The 27337-nt window shown below is 44.0% G+C and overlaps 1 protein-coding gene across 1 annotated transcript in view; it reads left to right on the top strand.

Annotated features, from left to right (window-relative positions):
- The window catches only part of SPTLC3 (serine palmitoyltransferase long chain base subunit 3), a 138411-nt gene that overhangs the window by 97150 nt on the left and 13924 nt on the right, over window positions 1–27337 (top strand). The window contains exon 9 of the mRNA XM_032859192.1: window positions 2961–3087. Coding sequence (XP_032715083.1) covers window positions 2961–3087 — 127 coding nt within the window. The remainder of the gene's footprint in view (window positions 1–2960; window positions 3088–27337) is intronic.

Raw genomic sequence — 27337 nt, forward strand, 5'->3', positions numbered from 1 at the left:
TCGCTGGTCTGGAGAAGAATTATAGTGTGGTGCTAAGGGCAGGGACTCCAGAGTCAGGCTCTTTGGGTCCAAATCCTTGTTATCCAGCCAGGCTTTGGTTGGATAATTTTCTGATCTGTTCCATGATTCAGGCATCCCAACTATAAAAGGGAGATAAAAATAGAGTGATTGGGCAGATTAACCCATGTAAAGTTCTTACACTGACGCCTCAAGTGGCCAAGGAATATCAGCTGTGGTCTTAGCTTCGAGCCCTATTATGTTTTCCGGGCCTTGCCAATTGTCATCAAATCTGGGTTCTCTTTTCTTAAAACGCTCTTCTCCTTTCTTTTCTTCTCCGTCCTTTACTACCCCAATAAGGATGGAGGAAGAGCTGGGCAGAAAACCTTTGTTTTGCTATCTGGGTGTCCCAATGTGTAGTTCCCTAACCTTAGAATGTTGCCCTCTGCCAAACAAGAGGACTGAAATAGAGACACTTTGAGGAGTTTTTGTGTTTGGGTCCCCTCCTCCCAACCCATGCGCCCAGCTCTAAGGTTTAGTAACTTGCCGGTGGTCATGTATCAGTAAGTAGAAGAACCAGGATTTGAACCCAAGCAGCCCATTTCCAGAGCTTGTCCTGTAACTCTTCGGTCACGTTTCCCTTCACAGTGATAACCTTGTCTTGGAAGTACTGGCTTCTCCCTCTACTCCCAATTGACTCCTCCATTCTTTGATAATAAGATGCCGTCCTCATTCCCAGTTTTAGCACAGGTCCATGCCTCTCCCCTCCTCTGCATCTGTTCAGATCTGCCCATCCTTCAAGGCCAGATAACCTCCTTGAAACAGCCCTTTTCCAGCCCAGGTCCACAGGAGGCCCCATTATAGTGTCACCGGCGTCCTACTCACTCTCTTCCGCTTGGCTTCCCCACCATTGTCAGGAGGCACCAACTCTCAACAAACAAAGACAAACCTTGTTGCTGCTCCTAGAGCAACACTGAACATAGAGCTGTGAGGAAGAGCCTATCTGCAACTACTCTGGAAAATGCCGTTCTCTCTTTAGGTGCTCCCCTCTCTGCCTCCTCCAGAGTGAGCTTTCTAAATACTGTGTGGCCGGGACTTAAGTCAGGCCATCATCCTGCATATACTCTTCAGATATAGTGAAAACCCACCCAACTGCTTGTATGAGATTCACTAAACAAGTGAAGAGATAGAAATTTAATTTTAATTTTACTGGCCTTTCCATCCTCCTTCTCTTCTTAGACTCCCACATCTAAAACAGAGCCTGGAGCAAGTCCTTGTACAAACATGCTGGAAGGAAAAAATGAAAGCAGGGAAGAAGGCCCAGGAGTAGGGAGAGAAGAGAAAAAGAAGAGGATAGGGAAGAGAAAGAAGGGAAGGAAAGGGGAGAGAGGAGAGGGGAAGGGGATGGGAGAGGAGGTGAAGGGAGAAGAAAATACTTAGGAATGGATAGAAAAAAAGATTTAAATGAATTTGAAACAAAAGAGGGAAATAGGAAATCAGAGTAGAAGAAAAGGAAGAAAAGAAAGAAATGAAGAGTGTGAAATAAAGGACAAGAGGGAGAAAGGAAGTTGGGGAAGAAGAATGCATGGAAGGCGGGATTTCGAATGAAGGTCACACTGAAGGGGGCAGGAGGGAGAGAGGTCGGGACCTCGTCTGGCCGGGTCCTCCTGTGGGCCAGATAGATGCATCATATCACCAACCACCTGTGAGACAGACCATTCACTTTACTGAGGAAGATGAACTAAGAATGTTTAAAATGCTTGTGAATGACCATGCCATCCATTCCCCAAGAGACGTGGGAAAGTGAAGGGTGGGCACAGTGCCAGGCTTGGAGGTAGCCGATGAGAGGGGTTTAGGAGGAGATGCACCTGTGCAAAGTAAGGCTCCTCCTAGTCACCTTTAGGAGGGAATGATCGGAGAAGACCTCTCAGAGGGATTCTTAACTGTCTCCCTATTCTTGAAGAGAAGGTGGCTGATCCTTAATAGACTCACTGCTAACGCAGAGAGCTAGCATTAGCCCATTAGCTTTTCTGCCGAGTGTCCCGAGGGTCCCAAGCCATGAACCAGAGCAGGTGAGCCTGTGGATGGACTGCTCAGCCGATAGATGGCTGAGCACCTCCAGTGCAGCCCTCCCCACTGGGCCTTGAGTTATTGGAACATCTTAAGGTTTTCAGCAGGCTTACCTGGGACCTTATATTCAGCCTTGGGAGTCAGGCATGCAAGTGAAGAATCGTTCCTACCACCCAAAGACCAGCAGTCAGTCAACACTCCAAGCGGTGCTGCACAAAAATTCCAATAGCTCTCTACTGTCCAAGACATAACCAGAGTTTACTTGGTCCTAACCTGCACTCTGGTTTAATTTCCCACCTCTTCCTTCTGCCACTCCCTAGCCCCACCCCAAGTTTTCTTTTCCTCTTTATCTGTCTTCATTCTTTAAGACAATTCTACTTCCTCACTGAAGCCTTCCCTGTCTGCTCCAGCCAGCAATACCCCTCTCTTTCATCTGCAATCTTATAGCCCTGTTGCATATACTGGTCTGTGTATCCTATTACTTTTCCTCCTATTACTTTTCCACAGGCACAATCTAATGTTATATGCTTAAGGGCAAGAACCACATCCTGTATTCCTGGATATTTCTAAGTACTAAACCAGTGTTTGTGCATGCTAGATATTCAACAAACATGTGGGAAATCATTCTCCTTTGTACCTATGGTTTTTGCCTTACAGACCTCAACTCCAAATTCTTAGCATCCCACTTCTGTATACCTAGTAGGTTTTTGAAGGAGATACTAAGAAGAAGAGATGGAAAAAATAAACATTTTGGTGATGCCCCTTGAAAATGTAGACGACATTCAAGAATCAAATGTCTTGTGTATTGGTGGATGGGAGGGGACTAGATACAATTCTCACCACCAACACTGAGACTTATTTGCTTTCTATTTTGGTTTCCTCTTTTATTAAAGGACCTTGTGGATTATTTACGAGTTCACTCACACAGTGCTGTTTATGCTACATCCATGAGCCCCCCAATAGCAGAGCAAATCATCAGATCAATGAAATTTATCATGGGACTGGATGGGACCACACAAGGTAAGAGGGTCTGCAGTGGGGGACAACTCCCACAAATCCTTTCTTAGACTTCTCTCTACCTTCCTTCTGCCTCATTCAGTCTGCCCCCTTCTCAGATATATACCTTTTCTTAATGTAACCCAATTTGTTAATCAATTTGTATAAACCCAATTTGTACATGATATATAATCATACATAGTACAAAAATGTACTAGAACTGCTGCCAACACACACACACACACAGAGAGAGAGAGAGAGAGAGAGAGAGAAATGCCTTTTTAAAGCAAAGAAAACTTTCTAATTTCTTCTTAATGTGATCAGCAAATCTGGATAATTTTGTGTAATCAGTTGCGTTAAAATGAAGCAAACAGTTGCCTGCACTTGCTTGGGGCCGTCACTTGTGTTTCCCTGGGCACACAGTAGGACCACTGCCCATTTGAGGATAGGTGGACAAAACATGAACAATAACTTTCCTTTTCCATTCCCTTTTTTTTTTTTTTTTTTTTTTTGCATTTGGTCACTACAGCCAAAGTGTGCTACTGTGTTCAACCCAAATGAGCTTAATCTTCTTTTGAAAAATTGTTTTAGCAAAGCCTTTTGGAACTTGCCTTCTGTCTTCTAGATATAGTTTACAGGACTTCTACTACATGTCACAGTGGGGATACAATGGTGAATAGGGCAGGTCTTGCCACCAGGCAATCTCCAGAGTGCATTTATGGAAGTAGCAAAATCTCCCAGCCCCAGGACTGGTGAAGGGACCATAGAATCCATGTGCTCCACCCAACCTCCCAGCTTGTGGGAAGCCCTCCACTGTTTACTGCCATCTTCCAAGCCTACTATTTCAGTAGAAGTGTGGGGAGATCCATTTCCCAATTTTATTAAAGCAGCAGTATACTTCACTCACATGCAAATTTTACCCAAAAGTCTACTATCTAAGACAGATTATAACAGAGCTGGGCTGGTTGAAGTAGCATGTACACCTACCTCAGTACTGACAGCCCCTGTGGCCCTTCTCCTGAAGCCTAGAGCCCCCCCAGGACACCAGTTTGAAAACCTCAGGAAAATGGCTTGCAGAGTGATTTTGTTCCTTCATGTAAAATGCAGTGATTAATGGTTTTCCGAAGCCTCTTCCAACCTCGTCTTTGGAGTTTTATGATTCTGTCTCTTGTTGAATAGTTGGTGTGAAAAGGAAATGGAAATCCACAATCTAGGGAGGCCACGTGGTGCAATGGTTAGGAACAGAAACTGAAAGTAAACTGGAATCCTATGGCTCTGTGGCCATAGGCAAGTGATTTAACTTACCTGTTCAGCTCTGGGCAAGTGACTTCTTTGTGCTTCAGTTCATCCAGCTATAAAATGAGGAAAATAATACTGACAAGCTCATGCTTTTGTGAGAATCAAGTAAATTAAGTTATACAAAATACTTAAAATTATGTCTGAAAACAATTATTTAGTAAGCATCGTATAAGTGCTTGCTGCCATTATTTGCTACTATTATTGAGGTGTTTAGTTCTCGGGGGAGAAGTATTTGGACTTCATCTCTGGGATGCTGTAGGAAAGATTCTTATGAAGGAAGTCAGGTAAGACTGGGTGTCCTCCAAGGCCCTGGATTAATCAGGATAAGCAAAGTTATGCCACCATAACAAACCAACCCTGAAAATCTCTATGGCTTAACAGAACTGAGTTTTATTTCTTGCTCACACCAAGTCTAACACAAATCAGATAACTCTCCGCACAGCTATCCTCTAAAGAAGCACCAATTAAGCCTACTTCTTGCCTCCACAGTCCCTGTGGCAGGGAACAGAGAAACTTCAGCCTGGAAGTGGCACCACCTTGCTTATAGTCCTTTGGCCAAAACCAGGCATATGACCAGACCTGGATTTGAGGGAGGAGCTGGTAACTTAAAGGATGTGGATATGGATAAGCAGAAATCTTTCAACTTGTTAAACCTGAAGCTGGAAATAAAGCTGCATCTGTGCCCACATGAACTTTCTGGTTGTATGAAAAAACTAGTCTGGAACCAGTGGCTGCTCACATAGCCATTATTAATGATCATATTGAAATTTATTCATTTCTCCTTTTTTAAGATTTTATTTTATTTATTTGAGAAAGAGCATGAGCAGTGGGAGGGGCAGAGGGAGAAGAAGATGCCCCCACTGAGCAGGGAGCCCAAAGCAGGGCTTGATCCCATACCCTGGGATCATGACCCACAGAAGGCAGACACTTAGCCGCAGAGGGACCCTGAACTTCATGCATTTCTTTTTTTTTTGTTTTGTTTTTAATATGTTAAATTAGCTAACATACAGTACATCATTAGTTTTTGATGTAGTATTCAAGGATTCATTAGTTGCATATGACACCCAGTGCTCATCACAACAGGAGCCCTCCTTAATATCCATCACCTGGCTACCTCATCGCCCCCACTCCCTTCTGTAACCCTCAGCTTGTTTCCCAGAGTCCAGAGTCGCTCATGGTTTGTCTCCCTCTCTGATTTCTTCCCCTTCAGTTTTCTCTCCCTTCCCCTGTGGTCCTCTGTACTATTCCTTATGTTCCACATACGAGTGAAACCATATGATAATTTTCTTTCTCTGCTTGGTTTATTTCAATTAGCATAATCCCCTCCATTTCCATCCATGTTGATGCAAATGGTGGGTATTCATTCTTTCTGATGGCCGAGTAATATTCCATTGTATATATGGACTACATCCTCTTTATTCATTCATCTGTTGAAGGGCATCTTGGGTCCTTCCACTGTTTGGCCATTGTGGACATTGCTGTTATGAGCATTAGGGTGTGTGTGCCCCTTCTTTTCACTACATCTGTATCTTTGGGGTAAATATCTAGTAGTGCAATTGCTAGGTTGTATGGTAGCTCTATTTTTAACTTCTTGAGGAACCTCCATACTGTTTTTCAGAGTGGCTGTACCAGCTTGCATTCCCACCAACAGCGTAAGAAGGTTCCCCTTTCTCCACAACCTTGCCAACATTTCTTGTTTCCTGTCTTGTTAATTTTTGCCATTCTAACTGGTATAAGGTTGTACTCATTGTACTCCATGCTTTTCTTAATGGAAAACAATTATTTAAGATTTAAGTTAAAACGCAAGTTAAATGAATTGTCCTACAATAACTGGAATTTTCCTTTGGTCTTATCTTAAAGATAAATAACTAGGAAAGTTACCTGAAAATTAGCGTATGTCTCAGTAAGGATCACTGGTTTCTTTTTTTTTTTTTTAAGATTTTATTTATTTATTTGACAGACAGAGATCACAAGTAGGCAGAGAGGCAGGCAGAGAGAGAGGGGGAAGCAGGGTCGCTGCTGAGCAGAGAGCCCAATGCAGGGCTCAATCCCAGACCCTGAGATCATGACCCGAGCCGAAGGCAAAGGCTTTAACCCACGGAGCCACCCAGGTGCCCCAAGGATCACTGGTTTCTTAAGCCCTTTAGTGTATATGCTGTCAGAAGCAGTTGATTTATGTGTAGTCAACCTGACAGTCATTCCCTTCCCTCCTCTGGATTGGTTTCCCACTTCATCATAGATAGAACTCACTTCATTTATCTGGTCACAGCTGAAAATCTGCAGAAAAATCACATTGGAAGATACAATCATTTATTCTATGATAGTCATCTGTCATCCATTTTTCTTCCTCTGAGGTGGGAGATATCTCCTTTGGTTCTCTCTTTTCACCTAATAATTAAAGAATTACTTGCTTATTATTTTTTTTTACCTCCCACTTAAAGTTTCTCACTTTCCTCCTCTTGCCATCTTAATAGGGAAAAGAGAGAAAGAAAGAACAGAGAAGGCAATGTATGAAGCCTGTTTTCTTAGAGTCAAGATGGGAGAACCCGGGGGAAAGATAGGACAATTTCTTTTTGAAGGGGTCAACAAAGGAAAGTAGTAGAAGAAAAAATTGACTGAATCATCCGCCAAGTTTCAGATGGTTCTATGTGACACATCTTTTGAAGAATTCAAAGGCACCAGTGAGTGTTCATGCTGGTCTCATTGACGACAATGCCTGCTTTAAATAAAATTAATAGGACAGGTTGAGAACATTGCATTAACTCACCCGTCTCTGCCGAGATACACGGATTCTCGGGGTAAAGTTGTCTGGAGCTCAGAGGGGCACACTGTGTCATTCCGGAGCTGCCTTACAGGATCTGAGAAAGAGAGCACGGCTCCAAGCCTTCATGTTTAGCCCACTCCACTGCAACTGTGATTGGAGCCTTTCAAGGCTTTGTTTCGGGTTGAGTTTGGGGAGCAGTTGGCCAGATCTGTCCCTTGATGAATATCTTCACTTTAATCTGCAATGCAAAGCCATAGCCTTCAAAGAAAGGCAAGCCACAGGAATAAGGTCAGGGTTCCTTTGAAGCCAAGGTTCAAAGATGAAATAGCAGTCTCTGTGAAATGACAACGTTTATGCACAAACAGCCACCTTCCCTCTGCAGCCGGGCTGCTTGTGGAGTTCGGGCACACGGACTGAGAAGCTGTGGGCTGTGCAGGCATTCATTCCACGTGCACCAGGGCCCTTCTAATCTCCTGACCTGTCCCATCATGCAGTGCAATGAGCCCAGAGTGGAGATTTGGTTTCTCCATCCTCATGGTTGTTGAGTGGTCCCTAAGCCAAATCAGGACTGTAAGCCCTTTAAGGGCAAGAAATGTGTCTTGAATTAATCTGCTGTGCCTCGGAGTGTCAAACCCAGTGCTCGGCTTAATAAATACATCACGATTCAACTTCCATCTTGCCGGCCTACTCGGTTTCAGGTCAGAGTTTCTGCTAAACCAGGTCAAGGGAATGCTTATCTCAGAGGAGTGGAGGCCAGGAATGTGTTCCACACCCGTGAGGCAGCTGAAGGGATCACTTAGTACTGGGGACCCGCTGTAACTGACATCACTTTTGAAGAGGTCCAGGAAGATCGCAGCAGCTCTGTCATTTGCTTCGCCTCCACTTGGCACAAACAGTTGACAGGGCAGGGCCCCAAATCATAGCAACCCCCCTAAGGAAAGCACCAGCAACAGGTGTCTTGTTATTACTTATTTAAATCTTGCATGCATGTTTTTCAATGCATCTGTCAATATTATTTTTGAAATGCCAATTTAGCCTTCCTTCCCCACTCTCCCTTTCTACACTCTGAGGAAAAAATAGAGTTGTATCTCAGGGAGGATTAAGGGTATGTTCTCTGTAGCTAGGCGGCATGGGGCCCGGTCCCCAAGTGCCTTCGCTCCATGATGGGCAAACTGCTTACCCTTGCTTAGCCTCCATCCCTTAATTTTAATCGGGGTTGTCCGTAGGAGTAAATGACGTCATACAGGTAACAAACTTAGCACAACACTTGATAAATAGGAAATACTCAATAAACCTAACAGTTATCATTATTATTATTATTTTTTAAAGATTTTATTTATTTTTTTTAAAGATTTTATTTAATTATTGGGCAGGCAGAGATCACAAGTAGGCAGAGAGGCAGGCAGAGAGAGAGAGGGAAGCAGGCTCCCTGCTGAGCAAGGAGCCCGATGTGGGGCTCAATCCCAGGACCCGGGGATCATGACCTGAGCCGAAGGCAGAGGCTTTAACCCACTGAGCCACCCAGGCACCCCATGAAAAGATTTTATTTATTTGCTTGACAGAGAGAATTCAAATAGGCAGAGCGGCAGGCAGAAGAAGAGGGAGAAGCAGGCTCTCCGCTGAGCAGGAAGCCCGATGCGGGGCTCAATCCCAGAACTCTGGGATCATGACCTGAGCCAAAGGCAGCCCCTTAACCGACTGAGCCACCCAGGCGCCCCCATTATTACTATTATTTTAAGTCATCTGCTTTCTGCCCTTCTCCAGATTGTCAAGTTTTTACTCACCGGAGAGCTCTGCCTTTCAGACCTGTACCTCCTCCACCAGCAAATCCCACAGTACGTCCTTGGCTTTATTTCCAGAATCTGGTCTCTTCTTGCGAGCCTCAGCTCTCCCTCAGTCAGCTGGAGTAGCCCCCTGGATATCCTCTCCACTTCCGCTCTTGTCTTTTGTAGGAGTTGTTTTCCATACAGAAGCCAAAGTAATTTTTTTTTTCTAAAAGTGTAACTCAGAATACCCCCCTTGCAGAACGTTTCACCGCTTCCCATCCTGCTGAGTGTGAAGCCCAGCCCGTGGCACTCAAGTCTTCTCATGATAAGGTCTTCTGTTTTCCCACCATCTTTCCCTTGCTTCGTTTACTCCAAGAAGCTGGCTTCCTTGCTCTTCCTAGAATGCAGGGAACAATGCCTACAGAGACACTGTGCCCTGGCCAGCCTCTCCAGCCCAGCATTGCTGACCAATATCTGTGTGGCCCCTCCCGCATGTCCCTAGCGTCTTTACATAACATTAGCCTGTCAGGGGAGTGACCCTATATTAAACTACGCTCCCTCCTTGTCCCTCTTGTTCTCCTTACCTCGCTCTTGCCTTCATGGCATTTGGAAGCACCTGACAAATGAAGTAGATATCGCCTTGCTTTTTGTTTTCCTTCCTTAGAACGTAAACTCCCGGCGAACAAACATTTTGTCTTGTTTTATTCATTACACGGAGAACAGTGCCGGGCAGTTACAGGTGCTCAACAAATGCTTGTGGAAAGACGGAATTTTCTCTTTCCCTCTTTGCTCCACAAAGAAATGACCCTTGTCTCCTTCACTCCTCTGTGCTTGATTCTCTCCGTTCCCACCTGCTACAGGCACAGCCCCTTTTCTCAGTGATGAACTGTTCCCTTCCCACATCCTTTTTAGCTTTCCCTCACCCTTTCATCCTCTTCAATCAGCCAACGAGTTGCATCTCTTCCACGGCTGCAGATTTTCCTGAAACTGTGGCATTTGCTGCCTGTCCGCGCCCCCCCTTCTCCCCACTCAGCTTTCAGCAACTTGAGCTTGTCCTGAGCCCATTTCCGTGGCCTCTGCCCCCTCGAAGTTCACTAGCCCTTCCCTGGCTAGATTTGACTGACCTCTCCAACTCTTCCTGTCTTTGAAGTCTTCTCTTAATGATGGAGATGCTCTTCTTTTCTGGCTCTTTTTTTATTTTTCTGTCTGTTCTTACTCCCCATTTCTGTGAGGTATGCATGCCTGCCTGCATTTGCCAGAATTCCATCTTCGGTTCCCTTTCAAATTCCCTCTGCACAGGCACACCACCCCCCCCCACACACACATACACACCCCTTATCCTTTCCCTTATGTAGAGACAGGATTCTCAGATTTGAGCCTGTATCAGAATCACCTGGGGGGCTGGTGAGAACAGGCTGCTGACAGCTTTGGGCTCAGAAATGCTTGTTGCATGTCTCATAAGCTCCCAGGTGATGCTGAAGCTGCTGCCTCAGGGACCAGACTGAGAATCACAGGTGTATGATGATCTGTAGTCACTTCAGTTTCCTCCCTCCCATCAGGTTGTCCCATCACTCCGTGAGACATGAAGTGATGACTGGGGACACGTGGGCAACTTTTTCAGACATCCGTGGCACTAAAATTAGCATATAAATGTAAGAGCAAAACTAGATATAGACATAGGGCAGGAATCCAAGAAAGAGGTTGACTGTGGCCAAGCTCAATGCTGAGATGGCCAATATTAAGTTTTCAGAGGTTCTGCTCCATCCTTTGGAGGAAAAGATGGCCCAGAACAGATACGTTATCAGTACCTGTATTATGCTCAGTGCATAATTGGGACTTAGAATGTTTCTTTTTAATTCAATTTGGAAAATGTATATCAGAGACCTACTAGGTGTCAGACACTGTGCTTACCACTGGTGATGGGAACATGATGGGTCTCTATATTCATTAGAAATTCACAGCCCACAGGTGCCTGATAGCCCAGTGTTCCATACCCTCACAAAGTATCTGTGTTCACAACAGCCTCTCCCTTCAACCTGCCCTTCTATATAACTTTTTGAAGTACAGAGAGTCATTAGGAGTTCATTATCACAGGACTGATTATATTATTTGATTTAAAAGGAGACATCAGACCCAGGGACTGCCATTTCTCTAGTAACCCGTGGCTCTTGGGATGGACGGGGTATAATAAATACTTCAGTTTTTCAGAGCATCTATAATAGGTGAACTCCATTCAGTGAGAAAGGAGATCCCCAATGGGCAACTGCTAAGTTTAAATTAAATTATGAAGAAGGAAGTTTAGTAAGTTAAAATAAACTACAACCAAGTCTTTCATATCCATAACTTGGGAAGAATGGCTTTTCCGATTACTGTGTGGGGTCTGCTTGACTTTGCACTGTAATTATCAGCCTCCTATTGGCTACTCATTTTCCTGCTGTGATTGTTACAATTTTGTTGATATGGTGTTGAAATGACATTGGCACTTTTCTTAGAAAAGATGGTCTGCTCAATCCAATACAGCTTTTGAATATCAAATGCTAAGATTTTGTAATACTTTCAATTTCCCATCAGGATGAAACAGCAACTATACACTTTATCAAGCAATTGCCTCCTTGGGCACCTGGGTGGCTCAGTCTTTAAGCATTTACCTTTGGCTCAGATCATGATCCCAGGGTCCTGGGATTGAGCCCTGCATCAAGCTCCCTGCTCAGTGGGGAGCCTTCTTCTCCCTCTCCCACGCCCTCTACTTGTGTTTCCTCTCTCGCTGTCTCTCTCTCTCTCTCTCTCTCTCTAATGAATAAATAAAAAATCTTAAAAAAAAAAACCAAAACAAAACACTTACCTCTTTGCCAACATGCAATCTACAGACCCATTTATTTGAATATCTAAGTTTAATCTGGACATGTAATTTTTTAAAGATTTTATTTCTTTATTCATAAGAGATGGAAAAAGAAAGAGGCAGAGGGAGAAGCAGGCTCCCCAAGAAGCAAGGAGCCCGATGTGGGACTTGATCCCAGGACCCTGGGATAATGATCTGAGCTGAAGGCAGATGCTTAACCATCTGAGCCACCCAGGCGCCCTGGACGTATAATATTTTTAATTTTTTGTGTAACTTCAGTTTTTTTAGATACAAAATTTTATCAGAGACAGGAATAGCTTTGGAAAAAATCTAGCTATAATTAATAGGTCAGTACTTACATTTGAATGACTCCACTGGCTAACTCATTTCTTATTTTACCAAAATGGCTTTATGAAAAAATCATCATATCTGTGATTTAACCATCCTTCTCCCTTCTGTCACTTCAGTGCTAGACTGTTGGGATGATCACCAACTTCTTTAATAAAAAAAAAAAACTCTTTTTTGCTATCATATGCATGGAAATATTTGATGTTTATAATTGAGTGGCCAGGAGTCTAGAAATGAAAGCAGTAGTGAGAATGCACTTGGAAGAGAAAATGTATACAGATTTGCAATTCCTAATGTATAATACCCAATTTAAGTAGCCTAAACCTTCATCACTGCTAATAAAGTCTCCCAGTCTTATGCAATGAAGTTAAGAAAAATGAAATTCTCTATTTTTATTCAAAGTCACATTTGTCCCTCTTCGCCCTTTAACAGGGAGTTTGTGAATAGTAGGGGGGGGATGTGTCTGGATATTATGGCCATAGAGGAAAAACTAAAGATAAAATTAAGATGAAATAATGGGGATGCCTGGGTGGCTCAGTTGGTTAAGCCTCTGCCTTCAACTCAAGTCATGATCCCAGGGTCCTGGGATTGAGTCCTGCATCGGGATCCTTCCTCAGCTGGGAGCCTGCTTCTCTCCCTGCCTCTGTCTACCACTCTACCTGCTTGTGCTCTCTCTCTCTCTCTCTGTCTCTCTCTGACAAATAAATAAAAGTCTTTTAAAAAAAAATAAGATGAGTGGCGCCTGGGTGGCTCAGTGGGTTAAAGCCTCTGCCTTCGGCTCAGGTCATGATCCCAGGGTCCTGGGATCGAGCCCCGCATCAGGCTCTCTGCTCTGCAGGGAGCCTGCTTCCTCCTCTCTCTGCCTGCCTCCCTGCTTGCTTGTGATCTCTGTCTGTCAAATAAATAAATAAAATCTTTAAAAAAAAAATAAGATGAGATAATGAATTGTGTTCTTCCTGGAAATAAAGCAATTTACTATATAGGGCCCTCAAAGGTAGGGTAATTTGACAGGATGGAACAATAATAGGGAGTTTTATCTTATTAATTTAATGTTTTCTGAAGGTTGTGGGCAGAGATTATTGCTACTAAAGGACTACACAAATAAGCACAGTAATACTAGGATCCTTCCTCAGTCATTTTAGATATTACCGATCAAACTTAGATATTATCCAAATAATTGCCTCAATTCTCCACTTTCAAGATGAAGAAAAACTTAACAAGCCTAAGAGAGCCTGGAAACTTTGTTTTTGCTGTACTTGAGCACGAAAGTTAAGGGCGGATGGGGAAACTGAGTCTGCAAATGGAAGCTAAGTACCCTCAGCCGTTGTGCCAGTACAAGGAATTCTTCCTCAGGCTGGCTTCCTTTGCCTGCTGGCAAATCAAAACTGATAGGCCAGGATCTGAGGAGGAAGTATTAAATAGACACACTCCCCAACAGAGGGCCTGCTCACACTAAATCTTTCTGAGCTTTTATTTCCTGCTTGACTTGGGAAGTACTCAAAACATTCCATCTGGGAAGAGGTCCTTACCTGGGACCTACTCTGTAAACAGAGTAGGTTTACAGGTCTGTTTACACATCCCATGCTGCCTTTGGCAGGGCTGGGGAATGAAGGCTCTCGGGGAATGGGATCACTCTCCTTTATCCCCATGAGAGGCTCTCCATCCCTGAAGTGAAGAAGTGATTTCTTTTAAATCAAAATTTGCTTATATTATGGTGTCACTATTTTATGGCAACACTGCCTATCCTAAAATGAAAACTGAGTATTCTGTCTCTTCTTTGCAAAATCCCTGGTTCTATTCACTGAGAATATCTGAGGGGCTGAAGATGACTGGTTTCTGTGCAAAAAGGAATGATTAATGGAAAGGGGGCATGTATTGTTCATTGAACAAGTTCAGGTCATGTTTAAAATCACCAGATAATTCAAAAATTGGCACCAATAAAATTTTTCTTAGCCTCATCAACAAGGAAAGAATCTATCTTCAAATTGGAAGAAAACAACTAGAACTTTCTCTGGTTCCCCAGAAGCTTGCAACCTTTCCTCGTTTTGATCCCTTGACCACCACATAAGACCTTCCTTGCTCCTGACCCCAGACAGACACAAGTGCCCTTGTGCTTTCTGCCACCCACTCATCTCTCAGAACTGCTTCAGAACCAAACTCAGGGCCCAGATGAACTTTGGACTCAGAACATCTTGGAATGGGAGTTCATGCAGGAATAACCCTTCTAACTTCTGCCACCAACACTAACCACCCTTTCTAAAATATCACCCATTTCTTTGTGGGTGACTCTCTCTCCTCCCCTGTTCCTCACCATTTTTCTTCATAGTACTCACCACCACCTAGAATTATATACTTGCTTCCTTGGTTATTGTCTGTCTCCCTCAGTAGAATACAAATGCCGTGAGGTTAGGACCCTGTCCCCAACCCCAAGCAATATATGTTGATGGGATGAATGACCCCGTTCAATGGGAGCTTTGGCCATATCCCATCAACTATTCACCAGGCATTGGTCCCTCCCTTATGTATGTTCAGGATATCTCCTCCATCTGGAAGGCCTTCATCTCTTGCACAGCCCATTTATACCAATTTTTCTTAAGATCGTATTTATTTATTTGAGAGAGAAAGAGAGCAAACATGAGTGGGGAGAGGGGCAGAAGGAGAGGGGAAGATGGAGAAAGGGAGAGAGTGCCAAGCAGAATCCCTGCTAAGCATGGAGCCTGATGTGGGGCTTGATCCCAGGACTCTGAGATCATAACCTAAACGGAAGTCTGATGCTTTAACTGACTGAGCTACCCAGGTGCCCTGCACTTATACCTATTCTTTATCTCCTAATCCCTATTTAGCCTTCAAAGCCCTATCTCAATGACTGCATTCAGAAAATACTGCTTCCCTCCTCCATCTCCTGAAATTTATCCCTCCTATGTTAGCCACACGCCCCCAACCCAGCCTTCCAAATAGTTAGCGTTTGGTTAATTAATTGTGTCTTAAGCATCAACTATGTAAATGAATGCTCACTGACCAGATTTGGGGCCAAACAGATTTCCTGGACAAGGCTTAGAACCTAATCACTACCTATAAACAATTATGGTTTCTTTAGAAATTACCGAGAGATTTATTTTGGTTCAAATACTGGAGTTAGAATCACTTCCTTTGATTGATACACGTATACGCCAAAATCTAGGGTTCCTTTCCTATTCTTTTGATAAATGAGTGGTTTTATATTATCACATATACTAAGGCTCTGTCTAGACACCATCTAATACAGAGGTGAGTAAGCTGGGTAATTCAAGCCAATGCTACCCAAATAGCAGGAACAAAAATGGAGTTTTTCCTTTAATTATCTAAGCAGTTAGCTGAATCCCTTACTTAACGTTTCCCATGGAGACATCCAAAGCCCAAAAGTGCATGTGACTTTTTTATACACAGTAATCAGCAAGGACTGGCCACCAGCTAATCCTCTGTCCGAGGCAAAGTACATATCTAAAATAGAGGAGAAAAGGTTGATTCTGAGGCATCCACAATGGTATTTTCCACTAAATATGCTGGAGGGGGGCCTCCTTCTCTCCCCTACTCTATCTTAATGATGATTTGCACTTAGGATCTTTTTCAATCAAGAAACTTCAGGTTTTCATGACATTACTTGGTGACTAGTAATGAGAGGTTGAGAAACTAAAATTCTCACACAAAAATTACAGTTTCCCTTTATACCATTTAGCCAATGAAACGTAGAAGGGCATTAGGGTTTTAAACCCTTGAAAGTTTTCATGGTATACACAGTCTTATAAGGCTGGTATTAGTTAAGGTTATAAGTTGCTGTAGCGGACAAATTCCAATATATTAGTGACTTAACATAATAAAAAAATTATTTTTTGGTCATACAAAGTCCAGAATGGTTGCTCCTTTTGCGTAGGCAGTTCTCTTCCAGGAACCCAACGTCCTTCCAACTTGTAGTTTCTTCAGCTTCAGTGTATAGCTTCCAAGCTTGCCACGGAAGGAGAGAGGAACAGAGGGGATGAATCTTTTCACGGGCCGGAACTGGAAAGGTACATTTCATTTCTGCTCACATTCTATTGACCATAACTCAGCCACATGACCTTGCCTGACCACAGAGGAGCCAGGGAAATGAAGTAACTGTCTGCCTAGAAGGAAATGGGTTCAGTGAGTAGCTAGCCAGGTTTTGCCACAGTCCTTAACCTCAGTCCGGGACATTCTTTCCCAGACTTTTGATGGATGTATACTGTAGGAAGACACTGTATATTTTAGACAGTTTCCCAATCTTGCCCTGTTGACTGATAAAATAATCTCTTGACCTGAGATGGAATAAAAGTAGCTAAGAGAAAAAGAAAAACAAAATTCAAAGGACTGAAGATAAATCTCTCTTCCTTTCGTAGGGACTCTCGGGGGTCCTAGTCTGGATTTTACTACAACCATTTCTGCTTCTTTTGCACAGAACCTAGTCCCAGGCCACGGCAGGTATTAAGATCATTATCATTACTTGTTGCTAAATTCCCCAATACCGTGCACTCTTTGGAGGCAGAAAAATGGACCCTGGGCATGATGCTTCTCCAGAAGACATTAAAATGACATGAAATTAGGACAGCTCTGGAAGTCAGGCCAGATCAGGGAAGAATGTATATTTTGGAAATAGTAGCGTACTCTCAGACAAGCAGACGTTTTTTCTGGAAGGGGGAACATGATGGGACAGAACATAGAACATTGCAATTTAAAACATGCAATTTATAAACAAGCACATTTAGGCTAATTATCTGAAATGGAGGGGCTGGTTTTGAATCAGCCCAACCCTCACATTCAGGCACCCTTGGGTTCTTTGGGGACCATGGACTTAAAGAAGGCTAAGAGACTTGAACAAGGATTGAACCTCTGACGTTCATCACACCAGGACTCAGCAGGTGAATAGTCAGGGTGACTCATCACTCTGCACCAGGCAGAGAACTAAAACGAGAGTTTGTGCCAAGATTGAGATCACATAAAGCTATGACCCTGCCCCACATTGCTTGAAGCATTTCATCGACTTTGAGAAGCCCTGTTTGTTTCCGTTATGCCTAAATGGGCAAGCTCTCTCCAGATCGTTCCTGCTGTCCTGTATTTGAGATTTGCCAAACAGATTTTTTGAAGGCTTAACCTGTTTTTTTATTCAGTTATTAAGAGAAAGAGTGGAATACAATGGCAAGGTCTTTCAAGGAACTTCATCTATTTATGAATCTCCATCATTTTCCTTTTTTTTTTTTACCCTCGCGAGAGAAAATCTAAGGGTAAAAGAAAAAAAAAGAGTGAGACTTAAAATATAATGCATTCGAACTGGAAAATACGCGCATGCCTCATCTTTAAATCATTTTGTATGGATTATTTCATTCATCCCGGTCATTTGTGAACTTTTATCATGAGATTGGCAGGTGAGGTGTTGACCCCGCTTCTAACCCGACGTGGACTTGGAGAAAGTGGCACCAGTGCCTTCCAGCTGTGACCTTGGACCTTTGCTCTGGGTCCTGGAACAGGGCACGCATATTTTTACACTTGAGTTTGATAGGTTTAAAAATGGGAGTGAGTAACTGGGAAGATTTAGGGCCTGAGGTGGGGGAGGGGATGAGGGAGGAGTACTCCAGGTGACAGCAATTTGCTCTCCAGTCGAATTTTCTCACTTTCTTACTGTGTATATTTGACATGAGATACAGTCACAAACTTCCCTCAGAAGCTGTTGCTTTTCTTCAGTGCTTGTGGGAGCTATAGATAACCTTAATCCGTCCGCATCACTGAGCTTTTCTGGCGCTGTCCTTGTTCATCTACTCTTCCCCAGGGAATTCTGTGTCCTCCGCAAAGGGAGGAAAAAGCAGTGAACACCCAAAGGACCCTGGTTGGGGCGAAGAAACTCAATAATGAGACATGTGATTTTAAAAGTTCTCACGTTTCTTAGCACCTACCTTGGCAGAGAGCAGATCCAAGATCAGTTTCCTACAGTTTCTTTTCTGTTCCATTCTGTCCCTTGGAAGTCCCTTAGAGAGTGCGAGTGGGGTCCACAGAGCACCCCACCTGAATCAGGCCCTCTGAGGGCCCCGGCACTGTTGAGGGAGGCATTTGCTGCTTCTTCCTGAAGATCCATGCTTGGTTACCCACCGGGGACCAGACAGAGGCAGAGAAAGACACTCGGGGCTTTGTGGTCTTTCCAAAGGTTTCAGGCCACTGGCATTTCAGCAACAGCTAATACAAAACAGATGGCCAGGCGCTACGCTCCGCTGGCTTTCAACTGAGGGGCTACCTCCGTAGTGATTAATCACCTATGCTGGGGGGTGGGGGTGGAAAGTCCTACCTGGCCCTTTTTTTTTGTGCGTGCGGACCTCAGGCTGGGCTGAGCCAGCCGAGTGAGAGACATTGCTTCTCTGCCCTGTTGCCATTTCTGTGCACATAGGACAGCTTCGGTTTATCCCATAAACACAGAAGTAGCCGGCAAACTGAACCCCTGCAAGGAGGGGAAGCTGGTCTGGTTGTGCGGAACTGGCTCGCCAGATCTTCCATCCCTTCATTTGTTTCACTGTGAGGGTTAGGCAAGGGTGGAGGTTTAGGCCAGCTCCGTAAATTCTGCACTTAACTTTAAAAGGCCTTACAAAATTTCCCTAGCAGGAGGGTAAAGAGGATCTGTTTGTCTTTTAGATGGCACTGGGGCAAAAGGTTAGTGTGGCCACTTCCTTCCACGCCCTGCAAACAAGATATCCTTTTACACCATGAGTCCCTCCAGAAGCTTCCTCTTGGCTTTTGTCCTCTGTGTCAAGGGACGCTGAGATGGGCGAGTCCATGATGGAACACATGTGGGACTCATGTTGGCTCAGTACAACTAGAGAAGGAAAGAACGCAATTCCAGCTGTAGCGTCACAGAGGGTGAAGGGAAGCCGCTGTTTCACACTGATCTGTGTTTTTCCCATCACTGGTTCATGTTCAGCTAAGCAGCAAAAACCCCAAATGCCATGGGTACCTTGCCCCAGCCCCACTCTTATCTGGACAAGTTGTGGAAAAAACCAGCTACCCTACGGGCCACAGCTGGGGAGGATTAAGCAGGTGGATTTGTGCCTGGAGAAGCCCGGCGTGTGCTCTGGGCTAGAGAGAATGAATGTATTAGTTTTCTATTTCTGCATAACAAATTACCACAAATTAGGCAGCTTAAAACAACATCATTTATTATCTCATGCTCTCCTTGGGTCAGGAGTCTGGGCATAGTCTGTTCTGTGCTCAAGGCCAAATCAAGGTATCTGTGGCTGGCTTCTCTTCTGGAGCTCAGGCTCTTCTCCCAAGCTCACATGTTTGTGGCAGAATCCAGTTTTGGGGGTGCAAGGGTGAGGTCCCCTTTTCCTTGCCAGCTGCGAGCTGGCCCCTCTCTGCTCCTAGAGACTGCTGGAACTCCTTACAATCCAGCCCCTCCCTCCGCCTCAAAGCCAGCAATAGGGAATCTCCTTCACGAATTTTCAGGAATCTCCCCCTCTCTCTTCCTGAATCTCTTTCTTCAGGGAGAGCCCAGTCCCTTCTAAGGGCTCACCTGATCTGGCCTCAGGTATGGGTTAATGTCCCTAAAATTTATTTTAGTCTTCTAAAATAGGAGGAAGGTATATAGTTTGATTCTTCAACTTGAATACTGAAACTGAAAATTGTCCCAGTGAACATTTGATTCTGGTGGATAAGAAGTGATTGGAGGACATGTCCTAGACACTGAAAAAAAAAAAAAAAACCCACAAAAGAAAAAACAACAAAAACCAAAACCTGAGAAGGGCCCAGGAACAGCCAGATTGGGTGCAGGTGCCACAGAGAACCTCCTAACCTCCACTGAGCTCAGGGACGCAGCCCTATAGGGCAAATCCAAGTCAGTCGGTCTGGTCTTTGGTTCCAATGAATAGTTTTCAATATTTTTGAACTGCAGAATTTTTTTTCCAAATGAAATGTATATGCGCATCCATATTATAAGACACAAATGGTTTTTAAATTTCACAGTACTCATAGGGGCTTACCGTGTGCAGACACTCTTCTAAGTGCTTAACATTTAATGTGCAGAATGGAATGTGATGGATATTATTATTATTACTTTGTCATTAGTCCCGTTTTATAGGTGAACAGCCTGAGTTACAGGAAGATGAAGTGCCTTGCCCCAGACGGTAAAGCTGACTTGGGACCCAGGAAGCTGGGCTCACACTTGTTGAGTTCTTGGCCTTGATGCTACTGTTGTAGTGGGGGCAGGGCAGTCTGATCGGCCTTCTGCTGAGCGTTCCCTCAATTTCCCCCCATGCCGCCTCTCTGGGGCTTCACCAGTGCGCTCCCGGCGGACACTTACAAAGCCAGAGGGTGGAATCATGTAGGCAGCTGCCTCGATGGGACTTCCTGGTGGCCACATTGACTTGCATGGTCTCACAGAGACCTTTCAGGGGACCCCATGAACCCAGTCGCTCAGCCCAGGCCCTGTCCTTTGCTGCCTCCTTTGCCTTCCTGCCACAGATCCCAACAGCTGAGGACGCGCACCCCTTCACCTGCTTCAGAGTTTGCTGCCACTCTGGCCTCCTACTTGTCTTGCCAACTCCAGTTTTTCCCTCATCGTCAACCGTGTGCTATACACCATGAGCTTCCTCTTCCTAAACCCCCTCAGAACATGGCATGTCTTGCTCATGATGCTGCCATGGCTCCCTACTACCCACCAAAACCTACCAAATCCTAGGGTACCCTTCAGAGCTCTCTGTGGTCTGACTCCACTAATCTTTCTCATGACTGTGATGCAAACGTTATGGCAAGTGAGTTACCCATTTCCAGATGCCCCCCACCTCCAAACTTAGATACACACAACGTTCACTTACCACCTCTAGCTCTTTGCTCCAAAATCCCAAAGCATTTCTTCCATGGAGCATTCCAGTAGGTGAGGCAGTTACTGCTATCCTCCCTATTTAACAGATCGTAAATGAAGGCTCAGAGTTGATGAGTCACTTGCTCATCTTCATTTAAAAAAAAAAAAAAAAAAAAAAAAGGAAAGGGCAGGTGGAATCTTTCATGCAGATCTGTTGATGGAGTACAAAATATTCCGAAACGAAATTGCTTTTTGGTGTCCTCGGTTGGGATCAGCCCTAGTATCTTTGTAGAATCAACACCCACAATAGCAGTCATGCCTTCAAGCGATGAATCTCAACTGGAGCACGACACAGTTACCCCAGGAGTCTTTCTGGAGCAGAATCCCGGTGTGTGGGGGGGGGGTGCACAGGGGGACTTTATTGTATGTATTCTAGAAAAAGATATATTCGCAAAAGACTCTGGTGTGTTCCTGTGCTTAGGAATCACTAATTTACAAAGTTCCCAGATGTCCCCTAGCCTTCCAAATTACCCCATTGAATGTGCAAACTTCCACAATTTGTGACTTGCGAAGACACTGCTCTCTATTGAGATGCAAATTACCATTAAATCTCGTCATTCGTTCTGTAAATATTCAGGAAGCCCTACTGTGTGAAAAGCCTGCCAACTCTGTCTCCACCTTTCTTAAGGCTCTTCCGCTCAGTGGTATGTTGTCTGCTATCTGCCCTGTCTTCCATGCGAACATTTCCTTGCAAACCACCTCAGAATGTTTGCATCTTCTACTTCACCTTTCCAGCTGGTCCGGCTCCTGAACATAGTGAGTGCTTTTTGTTTGCGAAACGTGCAAATCCATGAATCATGGAATTCACACCTCATCAGAAATAAGTTTACCAGCTTCTCTCCAAAGAGCAGACTTTGATTAGCCCGGGAGGTACGGCCCGTTTCCAGGTCAGCTGGGTAATGCATTAATGATCTCCCAGCCTCAGTTTTGGTATCTGTGAAGAGGGCCCCAAAACACCATTTCTGGCGCATAATAGATACACGCAAGACCTGTCCATTCACACCTCTCCTCGCGGGTGAAACTCCTGATGGTGTGTGTGAGCCGCGGGTAGGGAAGTGGAGGCAGTGGTGCAGGCACTGAAATCAGGTGGTGCACACAGCTGTCCACCCTGGATGTCCGGCCTCCCTGCTCCTATGTGCATTCCCCGGGGGTATGACTAAGTGGCCTGAAGAGTCCCGGGAACATGTGTATGTGACTATAAAACATGCTGTAACCTTGGAATCCAGACATCAAAAGGGAGAGCTTCAGTGCCTGATAAAAATGTGTGTTCCTCTCAGCAAACCACTCCAAACAGTTTTCTCCATCCCACTGGGAAGCTTGTCACTGCTAATGTGATTCTTATGATTCTTCCTGCTCTGTAGCTTCTTGATCTTTGCTGAGATCACTTTGCCCCTAAGTGTGTTGCAAACAAAATGTCCTGTCTGAGCTCCAGAGCTTAAAATAACAGACCGCTGGGTTCCTGCTGTCACACTGACACTTTACTCCAAGGTCCATCCTGTCCACCCCCCACCCCCCATCTCACCACAGAGACCACCCCCGCCATGCCCCGCCATGCCAGGGGGAGGAGCCTTGAGTGAATGGACAAAGAAGGGGCAAGAGGCAAGGAGATGAGGCATTCTTAGATCATTTAGGTATTCTTTAATATCAATGTGATTTTTTAGAAAGATCGACTTCTTAAATTTTAAGAGATATTTTATGGGAAGGCTCTTCCCATCTCTAAAAAAGAAAAAAGACAACATTTTCCAAGCAAAGCTGCCTAAGAGCCTCTTCGAGGTTGTCCAGTCTGAATTCCGACTGTCGTGGCGGCGTGCTAAATAATTTAGGGAAGGATAGCAGCATGTATTTCTTTATGTGCATTTTTAAGCCTGGAAAATAATAAAATTAGTCCCTCTGTGGCATCTGGGCACGTTCATGTTTCCTCTATTAGCATGTGAGCCTGCAAACCTGCAGAAAATAGAGAGCGGCACCCAGGTTGGCTCACAAGCTCATGAAATCCACCTCTTCCACTTAGTCCTTCAGAGGGAAATGCCTCTCTGTTTTTTGCATGCCGATGGTTTAGCAGACAACAAATTTTCCTTCTTCGGCTTTTGACAGGTTATTCCGGGAGTCTCCACTGTCTGCAATGCCTTCTGGCCCTCTGGAGGTTGAGTTCTCCCAAGCATATTTTTGGAAACGCCACAGACGATTGTTTTTATTAGGGGACTGCAAAGCTTTGTAGTGGGATGCTTTGTGTTTTATTTGTTTTCCTTCCCCTGCCCCAGCTGTTTTTGTTTTAACAGCATTAGAGAGAAGGTTAAAGTATTTGTGGCCTCCGGTAACCTAGCCCATCTCTCAAGTTGGCAGAGCTAGAAATCTGAATGGGTAGAACAGCAATGTACAGGTCAGCTGGATTTTTATCCAGCCTCCTGTATGGCGAGGGGGTGGGGGTTGACAGTTGGGGTGATCTCAAGTCAGAGCAGATAGCTGTCAGGGGAGCAGGTCAGCCCCACAAAACGTACTCTTCAAACACCCAAGCACTGGTTAACTGCTGGGAGGTAATCGTGCCAAAGAAGAGGCCAGGACATATGCCCATCTTCTGTTTTCCACTACCAAGGACACAGCCAGGACACAGTCAGGCACTTAATGCCAACAGGCATGTCTGTGGACTTTGACTGGCAATGGCGGCCGTTTCTGAGACATCCGAGTCTCCATGGCTATGCCTCCTGGAAACCAAAATTCATGCCTGTCCCATCCTGATTTATATTAATTTAATACTCATTCAGTTGATCTGGAGTGCGACTGGGGCTTTGCCAGGCTCTTCAGATGATTCTGAGGTGCCATTAAGGTTGCTAGGAACTACTGCCCTCTGGAAAAAAGGGTAATTAGACTTCCAAATACCTACTGTGTGGCAGGCACATTATGAAGCATGTTTCTGCATTAACCCCTCTATTTCCACCAACCTTTCGGGCGATGAGCTTATTTATCTGTATTTTACAGGTAAAACTGAGGTATCAAGCCATATATTGTCCAGAGGGAGTTCGGTGTTCTTTTTTATTTTTATTTATTTATTTATTTATTTTAGTCCATTTAACTCTAAAGACTCTTCCTTTTACAGAGAACCCACAATATAGCAAAATAAACAGTCCTATAAACTCTCTGGAACACTACATAAGGGATCAGCTCATTTACTTAATTATCTGAGCAGAGACGGCCCTGTCTTCTACATGATGTGTGAAAGAAGAACCAGAAAGGGTTGAATTAGAGTCTCTAATTGAGCAATGCCCAATCTCCATGCCACCCTCACTTGGCCATCCCTGTACAAAAAGACAAGTGCTAAAAATTTCCTCCTACACTTACAAAGCACTCTTCAAGCAAGGATCTCAAAGCACACCACAATTAATAAAATCACTCATATCCTGTCTAGATGAGTAGCATGTTATATGCATAAATTCCTCTCTTCCCCCAGGCCCTACAGGAGTAGAATGTTTCCAATTTTAAAGAATGAGCAATAGAGTAATTGAAAGGAGCTGTACCTTGGCCGATGCAAAGGACCTCAAAGGCATTAATAGTGACTATATGAGAAAACATGGTGACCACGAAGTGTATCATAATGGCTTGTCAGCCGTGTTGTGCTAAATGATTCAAAGATAGAAAAGACAGGGCAATTCTTTAGAGTCAGCTACCCTTGGGATCCATATTCTGATCTATTTGGTCAACTCTCCAAAGAATCTAGAAGCCATAAAGTGATGGCATTAGCTGATGATCCAGTTACTTGGGTTAATCAAGGCAAAGGGGACAGACGGGGCCAATTAAGTAGCTGGGCAGCTCAATGATAGATGAGTCATTATGGGCAAGCGCAAAGATAATGCCACTGGGAAAACAATTTAAGTCATTCATGCACTTCCGGGCCAGGAAATCCTTCTAGTCTTTGAGGGGGATCATTTAGGAATCATCAAACCAAGCTTGATGAAGTCATCTATTCATTGTGTAGCTAACGATCAACAAAAGAACTAAACGTACAAGGCGATAGGACATATGGAATACATTTTGGTGGCTGGGATGTAGATCTGTGACTTCATTTGAATCACCTTCTTTAAAACAAGTCTTACTCCAGCCCTCTTCTTCTTTTCCTTCTTCTTCCACAATCTCCCCCTACTCCTTATACTCCCCTAAATACTCAGTTTCAGTGTATAGATGAGATTTTCTTTTAATTAAAAACAAATATTCTCCTCCTCATTTCTAGTTCTGGCCTTCAAAGAGGTGCTTTCTGTACATATACAAGTTTCCAAGGATCACTTCAGCATGTTACAAAGCAATTCATTTTTAAGCACCCAGGAGGTTTTTCTATGCAGCAACATTTATATAAATCTGGATTTTGGGGATTGAGGGCTTATCTTTTCCTTTTCGAAGGAGGTGGGCAGGAAAATAAAAGCATATATGCATTAAACTAAACCATATTTGCAGCTACCTGTTTCTTGAAAACCAAAGTCCCAACCAGGGACCCCAAAGTAAAGGTTATCAATGACTGCCATGTTGATAAATTCAGTAAAACTATTTCATCTCCTGATTTGTCTTCTCTCACTAATTGCTCTGTTTGTCTCCCTTGTAAGTTCTTTCTCTTCCCAGCCACAACATGTTGGATTCTTCTAACCCTGTCCTCTTTTTTTTTTTTTTTTTAAGAAAATCTACCCATCACTCTAGCCTCATCTTGCCCCACATTTAACCACATCTTACCTGGTTCTCAACGACTCTTTTCTTCCACAAACCATTTGACCATTGCTCCTGTTTCCTATACCTGAAATGTTCCCCTCTGGTTTTTTGCCTCTTAACATCTGTCTACCCTTCCAATCTCAACTCACTAAACATGTATTGACTTCTAGTCATATAGTATTCTTCACAGCACTCATTAGAGTTGCAATTTTCCATCCATTTGTAGATGTCATATCTGTCTGCCCACTAGACTAAATGCTCTTCCCTGTTTCTGTTTATCCTCCAGTTGCTACTCACTAACCTTGCACTGCCCACTTCTCTTTTTTATGATTTATCATCACGGCCACTGACCAGCGGCTTCCCGTGTCTTATAGATTGTGATTATAAGCTTTTCTCTCTATGTCTCTTAATTTCAGGTCTTAATGCCAATTGTTGGTTTTCTCTAAATTTTTCACATTCTCCCTCTACCAGCAAGAGGACCTTATTGGTTTAATTCATATTTATTATCTCTTTGGTAAAGTTCTCATGATAGAACAATTCATGGCTCTCTGGCCAACACCCAAGTGGACTGGCCTTCAATCAAGAGTGTCGTGCATCCATTAGCTGTGGCCAGCATGGTAGAATTGAGACATCAGCTTTCCTGAAGGGAAATCCAGATGCTTTCTCCATCATAACCTGCTGGCAGAGTCAGAGAGGAGTCTTCCTTGAAAACCGGGCTTAAGTGAAGTATAGTAACAGAGAACAAGCAGAGGCAACTGGATCATTCAACACCCCTCCTTCTTGGTTGGTGTTCTCCTCAACTAAATTTCTGTTCTTCTGCAAATATTATTAACACATTTAAGATGCCAGAGAAGTCGGGTAGATTTGGGCCTGGTAAGCAAAACTCTCAGGGAAGAGCTGAAGTGTTTTGGGAGTGATAGAGCCTACTGAAAAATGTCAGATGATTGGATAAAGAATGTGCCCTTTGGGGGCCTATCTACTTCTGATTCACCCTTACTTTTCAGGAGTAGCCCATCAGGCCCAACTAAAGTGAAGGGAGTTCGCTAGTCTTCCCCTGGGGCAGGCCTCAGATTCTAGTCCTTGATGTCCTACTCCTTTTCTCTACAACATGAGGCTGTTGAAAGACTGCTCAGTCCTCAACATCTGAACTGCCTCTACTAGAAAAACTTGGTATAACAATGATTCTAACAGCTGGAAGAGATACATTTTATTGAGCTTGTAGTAAAGAGTTGGCTATCATCCATTACCTGGATAGACATCATCACCATTGCTACTCTTGGCCATAATGTAGAGGTTAACAGCACAGATTCTAGAACTCAGTTACCTGGATTCAAATTCTGACTCTGCTACCTACCAACCATGTGAACTTGGGTGAGTCACTTGACTTTTTTTCATGTGTAACATGAGAATATAGCATCTAGTTCAATACAGTTGTTGTGAGGACTAAATAAATTATTGTCAAGTGCTTTATGTGAGTTGCAAGTACTGTTGTGGTTGATATTAGCATTGTCCTTTAGAGGTAACTACATCCAATAAAATGGTCACCTGTGTTACTCAGAACACATTTGGTTATAGGTTGTATAATGCAACTCAGAATAGCTTAAGAAAAAGAAACATACTGAGATAGTCCAAAAGACAGACTCACTTAGGCATGGCTAGGCCTAAGGTTACAGTGATGC

Source organism: Lontra canadensis, unplaced genomic scaffold, assembly GCF_010015895.1.
Source record: "Lontra canadensis isolate GAN:19392208 unplaced genomic scaffold, GSC_riverotter_1.0 scaffold16, whole genome shotgun sequence".
NCBI classification, from domain to species: domain Eukaryota; kingdom Metazoa; phylum Chordata; class Mammalia; order Carnivora; family Mustelidae; genus Lontra; species Lontra canadensis.